At 45.4% G+C, this 9,286-nt stretch overlaps 2 protein-coding genes across 2 annotated transcripts in view; one reads left to right on the top strand and one right to left on the bottom strand.

Moving 5' to 3' along the window:
* On the bottom strand, positions 1–345 carry LOC307092294 (large ribosomal subunit protein P1-like; the record flags this gene model as incomplete). The annotated part of the gene is made up of 1 exon (XM_079759534.1): positions 1–345. One exon carries the CDS (start codon positions 343–345, stop codon positions 1–3), a length of 345 nt encoding a protein of 114 aa, XP_079615660.1.
* A 1,003-nt stretch (positions 346–1,348) lies between these two features.
* LOC307092479 (polycystin-1-like protein 2) overlaps positions 1,349–9,286 on the top strand; it is a gene marked incomplete at both ends in the record, with an annotated part of 78,534 nt that continues 70,596 nt past the window's right edge. The window contains 4 exon segments of the mRNA XM_079759759.1: positions 1,349–1,649; positions 3,796–3,960; positions 6,044–6,229; positions 7,470–7,603. Coding sequence (XP_079615885.1) covers positions 1,349–1,649; positions 3,796–3,960; positions 6,044–6,229; positions 7,470–7,603 — 786 coding nt within the window.

Raw genomic sequence — 9,286 nt, 5'->3', positions numbered from 1 at the left:
TTAGTCAAATAGACCAAAGCCCGTGTCATCATCAGACTCCGAAGATTCTTCTTTCTTTGCCTCCACTTTCTTCTCCTCAGCTGGGGCAGCAGTGGCAGAGCGGGCAGGACCATTGGCTGGTGCAGCACCAGCTACTGGGGCAGGTCCAACAGCCCCTACATTCCAGATGAGGCTCTTGATGTTGACGTTGGCCAGAGTTTTTGCAAACAGGCTGGACCAGAAGGGTTCAACTTTTACACCAGCTACTTTAATGAGGGCACTGATCTTATCCTCTGTGACCATCACCTCATCGTTTTGCAGGATGAGGTCTGAGTAGATGCAGGTAAGCTCTGAGACCGAGGCCATGGTGTGGATGGGCACTAGGTGAGTGCTGCCAGCCATGGTGCTAGTTGCTGGATGGAGTGAGGGCCTCACCCCAACTCGGCCTTAGCTTCGTAGGAAGAACCCAGCATCTTACCAGCAGCTGGGGAGAGGGACTTAAATTTTGACAGATATTGTAAACACTGCCCACAATAGAGGTTGTACCAATTTATTCTTCCATTGGCAATGGGTAAAAGAGCCTGGTTCCCCACCTTTTGGGGGATATGTTTGGAAATATTGTCAATTACCAGTTCATAGAGAGCCTTGTATACTTAAGCAAAGAAGTTTGAACTTGAGCCGTAGACCATGGACATCCACTGAAGGGTTTAAACACTGGATGAGGATAGATAGGTTTGAAGTTTTTAAAGCTTATTTGCATGATAACATCAAATAAATGTTGTAGGAAATTTTTATTCTCTAACAGGCAATGAGTAGTAATGTGATGAATCAGAGAGGGGGAGGGGGAATCTCCATTAGGATTTAAGCCATGCTGGAGAGAATGTGATTATCATTTAGGTACAGCAGCCATTCTAGACAATAAGATTGGATATGAGTGCAATCTGTTTTTTTTACAATCTCATAACTCTAACTTTCCTGCCATTTTTCTTTTATCACAGCCTTCCCACATGCTGATGGCTTCTAATGAAGCATTTGGTCTTTAAGGGTGACGACATAAAACCAATAGCCAGGAATTTTTATCGTAAGCTAACAGTTGAGCAAGTGACAAGAAGACAGGTATATAGCAGCTTTATCATTCTCTAGAAGAACATTCTGCAAATGAATTGTATTTGGAACTGGCATTAAACAGAGAGCTGGGGAAAACAAAACAGCAGACACATTCATCCTGAGTCATTGTTTCTTAAACAGGAGGTAATCGCTATTATTTGGTGCAAAGTGAAAAGGAAGATGGATGGCAGATGGCTGTGAAGGCAACAGCATATGAAGGACTGACAGCCAGCTCCATCCAGACTCTCCAGCTGGTTCAAGGATGAGAGCAGCAGACCTGGTCCTCCTGGGGCTTGCTCTGAGGTTTATGGCCACTCCTGCTCAGCCAGAGGAAGGCAGCGTTTGCTCTAAGAGCCAAGTGGCTTTCAGAGACTCTTGCTATGAATTTGTGCCTTTTGGCCGCTCTTTCTATGGTGCCCAGAACTGGTGTGAGGAGCAAGGAGGCCATCTGGTCTTTATTCACGATGAAGGCACCCAGCAGTTTCTGCAGAAGCACGTCTCTCAGGACAGAGAATGGTGGGTTGGACTCACAGGGAACTCGGCTCAGAATGGAACCGCAGAAGGTAGGTGCTGTGATAACTATGTTTTATGGGAGCGAGTGGCTGCAATTCTCCCATTGCTTTCTACCCAGAGCTCCATAAAATAAATTAATATGTCCCATTCTCATGGTAAGCAAACCCTCCTCTTTGGTTGTTTCGTGGATAAAATAATTCATGCACAGTATTTAGCACAGTACCCGGCACAGAGCTGACACCAGAAACGTGCATTGCTTTGCATATGTCTAATATTCATCATATCTATGAATTCTTTGGCTCTTGTCAGAATAGTGTCCAGCTCTATCCTGAGTGAGTCATGTCCATTATCATGTTGAATCCTCACAATAACTGATAATATAGTTATTATTGCTGTCTCTATTTTACAGGTGAAGAAACTGAGCCTCGGGAAATAATTACTAAGCTATTTTCAAAGCACTTCCACATGTCTTCCTCCCTGAGACTGAAGCAGGTCAAGTGCTTAGCATGGTTCAGTTCCCATGGGAGAGTCTCATGTTAATAGTTCTCCCAGGAACTCGCACTTATCCTTTCTCTGCGAGGGCTCCTTCCTCCAACCCCAGCACAACCAGTTGAGTCCTTCTCTATGCACCTATAGGACCCTTTTGGCATGACTTTAGTTATTTAAGTGTCTTTCCTCATAGATAATAAGCTCTTTAAGGGAAGGAACCATATTCTGGCCAATCCCTCCCACCCCCAGTGTCCATACATATCTAAGAATGGACACATAAACCTTTGTATTTAATCCTTACACCGGCCCCATGAGGTAGGCTTTGCTACTCTTATTTTATGGGTGAGAAAAATGAAGTCCAGAGAGAGGAACTGCCTTGCTCAAGAAGACACATCTAGGGAAGGGCAGTGAGGTCTTGAGCAAGTGTCCCGCCATCTCAAACGGCTCTGTGGAAGCTACTGGGTTTTAGAAAAGAAAAACTTGGTCTGTGCTAAGTACCTAGAGAAATATACCAGAGTGGATGGAAATGCTTTAATAAAGGGGCAGATGGGAAGCTCATTTGAGGAAGCTTACAGCCAAAGGGATGCAATTTCTGCCATGTGTCTTCAGCCAATAACTCTTGAGTGGTTTTTTGCTTTGTAGATGCAGCAATTTGCAGATTTCCATTTGTATGCACTTAAAGGAGTCCAGACTATTTAAGATATTCAGGGGAAACTGCATGGCTTTACAGAAAATGAAGTAGATTTGAGTAGGCAGATATGTAACAGCTTTTAATATGTAATGTTATTTGAGAGGCAAGAGACAGTGCTGTGTGCAATATGATGGCATTTGTGTAAATAGATTTCAGGCACTCATGGGTGCCACTACATGGATAAAATGCAGCGTGGAACAACTCGCAAGAAACAACAATAATGGGAGTGGTCCATAGGTTGGGAAAGGGAAGATTCATTTCATTCCCTTTTTACTCCTTAAAAAATTTTAACCATTTGTATGGATTTCTTTTCTTTGAAAAATTAATAAATAGCCCAGCCAGCGTAGCCCAGTGGTTGAGCACTGGCCTATGAACCAGGAGGTAACTGGTTCAATTCCGGGTAAGGACACATGTCCAGGTTGTAGACTTAATCCCCAGTAAGGGGTGTGCAGAAGGCAGCCAATCAATGATTCTCTCTCATTGATGTTTCTCTCTCATTGATGTTTCTCTCTCTCTCTCTCTCTCTCTCTCTCTCTCTCTCACACACACACACACACACACACATACATACACACACACACACACACACACACACACACACACACCATCCTTGGGTTCAAGGCTCTGAAGAGTCCTGAAGTAAGCAGTCCTGTGTCTGCTGCAGCTCAGCAGTGCCCATTTCTATTTGTCAAGGGCCCTGTTTCTATGTGAAATTCCTTTTAACACCCTGGGGCACACTTCTGTGCTCTTCTTTAGGTTACGGTTAGATAGAGCTGAAAGCATCATTTATTTAGTCAAACCAACTTCTACAGGCTCTCCAACTTGGGTTCCCGGTGTTTAGGTCGAGTTCTGATGTTTGAGTGTCGGAAGATAATGGGTAGAAAATGCTCCATTGCTGGCATGGGAGAGGCCTTTAGCATTGATTGAGCACCTACTGCACACAAAGAGCTGAGCTGGGACAAGCCTTGTTCATAAAAAGGATCAGAAAAAGTTCTGGTGGTTGTGTTCCCTCCCAGGACCGGGGATCTGGCTGGATACCTCAAATGTGAACTACAGCCACTGGCACGGAGGGCAGGCCTCTCCTGCTCCCAACACCTGGGGCTACATCGGGAGAGACCCTTCTGCCAGGTGGGCTGCCTCAAACAACTGCACACAGCTGTTCGCCTTCATCTGCGAGTTTGGTGAGCCTCTGTTGTAGAGTCCACTTCCTTTGCCCCATCTCTTCCTGTCTCTGTTTTCTTGTTTTCCTGTGTGTCTCTGTACTTCTATCTCTGTCTCTGTTTCTCTCTGAATGTCTCTCTAAATGCCCACTTGTCTCTGTGTGATGCTCCATGTCTCTCTATCTCTCTCTGCTGTCTATCCTCATGTGTCTCTGTCTCTCTGTGTGTCCCTCCATCTCCCTAGCTCACATCCTCGCTCTCCCTGTCCATTTACCTGCATATTAGTCTTGCTTGTCTCTCTCTGTCTTCCTTCCTCATATATCTGCATCTAGGGAGAAATGCCACTCACCCTTAACTCCTGCTCCCTGGCCAGCCTGAGTCTGAGCCCCCCATGCCCACATCCCACCAGCTCCCAACTATTCTTCTCTTGTGCCCTTTCTGGCTGCTACCCATGCCCGACTCCCAGTGTAGGTGCTGGGGACTGTGTATAAGAAACCCTGCCGGAGTGGGATGTGGCTGCACACCAGGTCCTACCCACCAGGTGGGGACTGGGATTGGGGCCTGGTCTTAAAGCTGAGCCTCCTGGTCCCCTGACCCACAAGCCAGGCTTGATAGAACCTTCTGGGCTTCCTGGGTCCAGTCCCCTCCCTGGCTCTAAGCTCCTGGTTCCTTCCCTTAAGGAGCTTATTATCTATGAGGAAAGCTTCCTGGTTGGACACTCACAGAAGCTCCTGCTCCATTCTTCCCCTCCCCCAGCTTTAAATAGATGCACTTCGCCCTGCCTGACTACTTCTGAAAATGTGGAAGCTCCTGTGAAGCCCTCCCTGGTCTGTGCATTATGCAACTTCCCTCTTTCTATCACAGCCTCCCCAAGTTCCTGCCCCCTCCGCCACCCCAACTTCAAGCCTGTCTCTCAGACTCTGTCAGCCCCAGGGTCTTGGAGCCCTTGCATGAGTTCATGCTATGAAGAACTAATGAGTATCAAGCAAAAGTTCCAGCACTGAGCCAGACATTCCATGTACATTTATTCACCATAATAGAAGTCCGTCCACCATTCTATTGTAGGCCTATTATAAAGCTAAAAGAACGTGAGTCAGAAAGGATAAGTTCCTTGTCCAAGGCCAGAGAGCTGGGAAGTGACAGAGATGAGACCTAAAGCAGTTTTGCCTAGAGAGAGAGAGAGAGAGAGAGAGAGAGAGAGAGAGAGAGAGAGAGAGACTGGCTTTGGAGATGGAAGAGGGGGCCACAATCCAAGGAATGCTGACAGCCTGTATAAGCTGGATAAGGCAGGAAACAGATTCTCCTCTAGAGCCTTCAGAAAGAACCTTGATATTAGTCCAGTGATACCCATTTGTGGACTTCTGACCTTCATAACTATAATATTATAAATTTGTGATAATTTGTTACAGCAGACATAGAAAATGAACACAGATTTGGTCTCTCCTACTCTGTGGACTTCCCACCAGGCAAACAGGCCTGAGTGTGAATTCAGCATTTCCCACTTTCTGGCTGTGCACACATGAGCCAGGTCATTGTTTTGCAACAAATGTTTACTGAGCAGGTGCTAGGGAGCAGGGCTGGTGTTGGGGTCTTGGCACAGTGACCCCACTGAGCCCCATGTTCCTAATGGAGAGAATAATAGCTCAGCTCATAGGATTGGAATCATTCATTGAAATCACTCATTCATTCAACAAAAGCTTGTTTAGCATCTATCATGTACCAGGCATTGTTTTCAAATAAGGCTCAAGGAAGGTACTTGAAATAGATAGAATAATAATTGCTACTTGAATAGCCCATACTCTGAGTGTACAAACTTATTTAATCCTCCCAATGACCATATGGAGTATGGGATACAGAGGAGGCATAGAGAGGAGGCATAGAGAAGATAAGTAATTTGCAGAGGTCACACAGCCGCTGGGTGGCTAGGCTGGATCTGCCCTTGGGCAGTCTGGCTCCAGAGTTACTCTCACCCCTGCTGAGTCTGCTTCTGCTATGTCCTTGCAGCTCACAGTCCTGACCCCTGAGACTCTTCCACTTCCCATCAACCTGGCACTTGCCCATCCGTGACCATAGGCCTCCTATGTATCACCTTACCTTTGTACAGGTGTCGGCCAGAGTCTGGCCTGCGAGGGCCACGATGCCACCATGCACTGTGGCTCAGGGGAGGTCATTCAGATCCAGGATGCTTTCTATGGGCGCCAGACTCCCCATTATTGCACCCAGGATGCTGGGAGCCCCTTGGACCTGGAGGAGGAATGCAGCTGGGTCAGCGTCAAGGGTGAAGTGGCAGGTAGGGCCCCAGGGCTCCACAGCTCTGGCTGTGAGCTCAGGGCAGTTCCTGGTGTCTGGAAGGCTCCACCAATTCTCATATATGACCTTGAGCCTCCAACATTGGGAAAACTAGCCAGTCTCTGCCACAGCACTGAGCTGGGAAGCAAGGGAGCTACAGCTCACCCCTTCACTTTTGCTCCCCACCCAACTTGAATGCAAGAAACATCACTTTCCTTTTTTAACTTAATTTTTAAAAATTTTTTAAATATTTGAAATACATAGGCAAGAATAAAAAAAAAAATACTTCAACGAACTCCCATAGACCCACTACCCAATGTTGTCAAATCATATTTGTTTAAAATTCCCTCATGAAGGAATCAAACACAACATTGGATATACAGCCAACACTTCTGTGAAGCCCTCCCTGGTCTGCTCCTGTCATAAAGTCAGCGCTTGTTGATCTCATGGGTGGTTTTGTATTGCTGCCTTCTATGTATGCAACCCTAAGCAATATGTAGTATTGCTTTGCAGGTTTTTAGTGTTTATAAAAATTGTATCATATCGTATGTCATTCTGTGATGTGCTTTTTTTCTCTTTTCCTTCTCTATTTTATTTTTTGTTCAAAGTATTATCCATCTTGATACATGCTGTGTTAGCTTATCTGCTTCATCTATTGTATGTGCCAGAATTTGTCTCTTCCTCTGTTAAGAGTGTATGGGTTGGGTCTTAATCCTCGGTATTGTGAATAATGCTAAACAAGTGTTTCTGGTGGCATCTCTTGTTCACATGGGAGAATTTCTCTAGGACCTGTTTTACAAAATTAGGTTAAATCTGCCTCTGAGCTGCCTTTGCCCCCTGGCAATGATTCGCTTTAGGACATTTGACTAGATGCCCCTGGACCAGTGGTTCTCAAAGTGGGGTTCCTGGGCCAGCAGTGTTAACATTACCTGGGAGCTTGTTAGAAGGAAATTCTCAAGCTGCCCTCCGCATCTATTGAGTCAAAGCCCTCCAGGGAATTCTAGCACAATCCACAGTTTGAGAAACACTGGGATGGACTCTGAACTACTTTGAGGATGGGAACCCTACTTCTCTCTCCCCCAGTACCTAGCACAGTGCCTAGTCTTCAGTAGACACCAACTGATATTTGTTGGGCGGATGGTGGGTGAATGAATGAATGCGAGGTTATTCATCTGTCTGAACCTATCCCTTTATGTCCTTCACACCATTTCTGCTTCCTCTGGGATTCGGGTGCTTCCCAGGACGGTGCCAGGGTCTGCAGGCATGCCAGGTGGCAGCAAATGGGACCTTCTTTGGAGACCTGTGCCCCACCCGGGGCAGCTACCTCTGGGTGCAGTACCAGTGTCGGGAAGGTGAGTCCCCAGCTTGCCTTGGCGTGGGAATTCCCTTCTTATTTTCACAACAGGCCCAGCCCCCTCAGAGCAGAGAGAGCAGCTACCTTGGGGTTAATCTACTGTGTGCTAAGAGACTTCCTAACCCAAAACTGCTGTCCTGTGGCCTGCTTTAACCTGGGGATAAAGTATCTGAGGGTCCTGTTGCAGAAAGGAACTGACAAGCCAGAAATTAAAAAAAAAAAAAAAAAGTGTTGTGAGTGTGTGTTTTTTGTTGTTGTTTTTGTTTTTTAAATCCCCAGAATCCTTCAATTTAAATTTCATGGGGTGGCCCAATAACCATAACAGACAAATCCAAGATTACTTGGTTGAAAGGAATCAAAAGATCTCTCCCACATGCCATTCCATTCAACCACTAACCTTTCCATAGGCTATCATTTGAGTACACATAGGAACTTATAAAAAATAAAAACCTTGAAAGCCATAAAAATAACCCACATTACCACAATTTACAAAAGTTGATAAATCAAGAAGGAAGAATCCCTCCCTTTAGCTCTACACTCCTATTCCCCATAACGAAAACACTGTTAACTATTTAGAATAAATTCTTTCCCGATTTAAAAAATGTATTCATAGAATGGCTGTGTATGACTTTATATTTTAATAAAAATATAATCTCATAAAATATATGTCTACAACTCATATATATATATATATATATATATGACATCTCTCAAAGTCACTAGCTTATTCTTTTAATAACTGCATAATATCCTAGTATAAGATTATGTCAAAATGTATTTAATCAGTTCCCCTGTTGCTAAACATTTAAGTTGCTTCTGGTCTTTTGTTGTTACATATCACTCTGCAGCGCTTTCTTGTACGTTCTTGTGCATATATCTTGACATGTGCCTGGGATTATTTTTAAAGGAGGGATCCCTAGTAGTGGAAATGCTGGGTCACAGGGTATGTGCATTTTATTTTATTTTAAATTTATCTTTCTTGTTAAAAGTATTACAGAAGACCACCCTAACCCCCCCATTGACCCCCTCTCTACCCTACTTCTACCCCCTCCCCAGGCCTTCACCACACTACTGTCTGTGTCCATGGGGAGTCTGTGCACTTTAAATGTTAATAGATACTGCCCAATTACCCTTCAAAATCGCTGTATCGATTTATATTTCGACTAACAGTGCATGAGGGCGCCAGTGTCCCCTACGGCTGTGAAACCACATTATGCCATTTTCCAACACATTAATCGGTCAGAACAGCTACTCCTATTGAGGGCGTGTGTAATGATGCAAGGAGCTCTGAAGGGGAAAGATGAGTCAGTGAATGTTGGAGTTCCCAGGGGCCATCCAGGAGAGCAGGGTCCGTGGTATAGGAAAAGGGAGGACCACATGGAGGAGAGGGCACAGAAATGGGAGGGTGGCCTGGAAGACACGTTCTACCAGAGACATTAGCCTGCTGGACATGCTTGGGTAGAAAAACAGTGAGCGAGGTGTCTCAATTCTATTTCTGGGAAGAGGAGGCCGCATGTTTGGCAACACGTTCCATTTGGTGGTTTTGCTAATGGACAGAGTGCCCTTTGATCTGCCATGCCCGGTGCAGCTGTCATTGGACAAATGTGTAGCTCGGAGCAGGGGGCAAGCTGGATCTAGCAACTACGTGGTCCAGATTTTCTACCCCAACTTTGTTTCAAATACCCTGTCCCCTTGTGAATCAGT

The sequence above is a fragment of the Cnephaeus nilssonii genome (assembly GCF_951640355.1).
Source record: "Cnephaeus nilssonii genome assembly, chromosome: 20".
NCBI classification, from domain to species: Eukaryota; Metazoa; Chordata; class Mammalia; order Chiroptera; family Vespertilionidae; genus Cnephaeus; species Cnephaeus nilssonii.
Note: the sequence above shows the minus strand (reverse complement) of the source record. Positions and strands in the feature narration are given on the sequence as shown.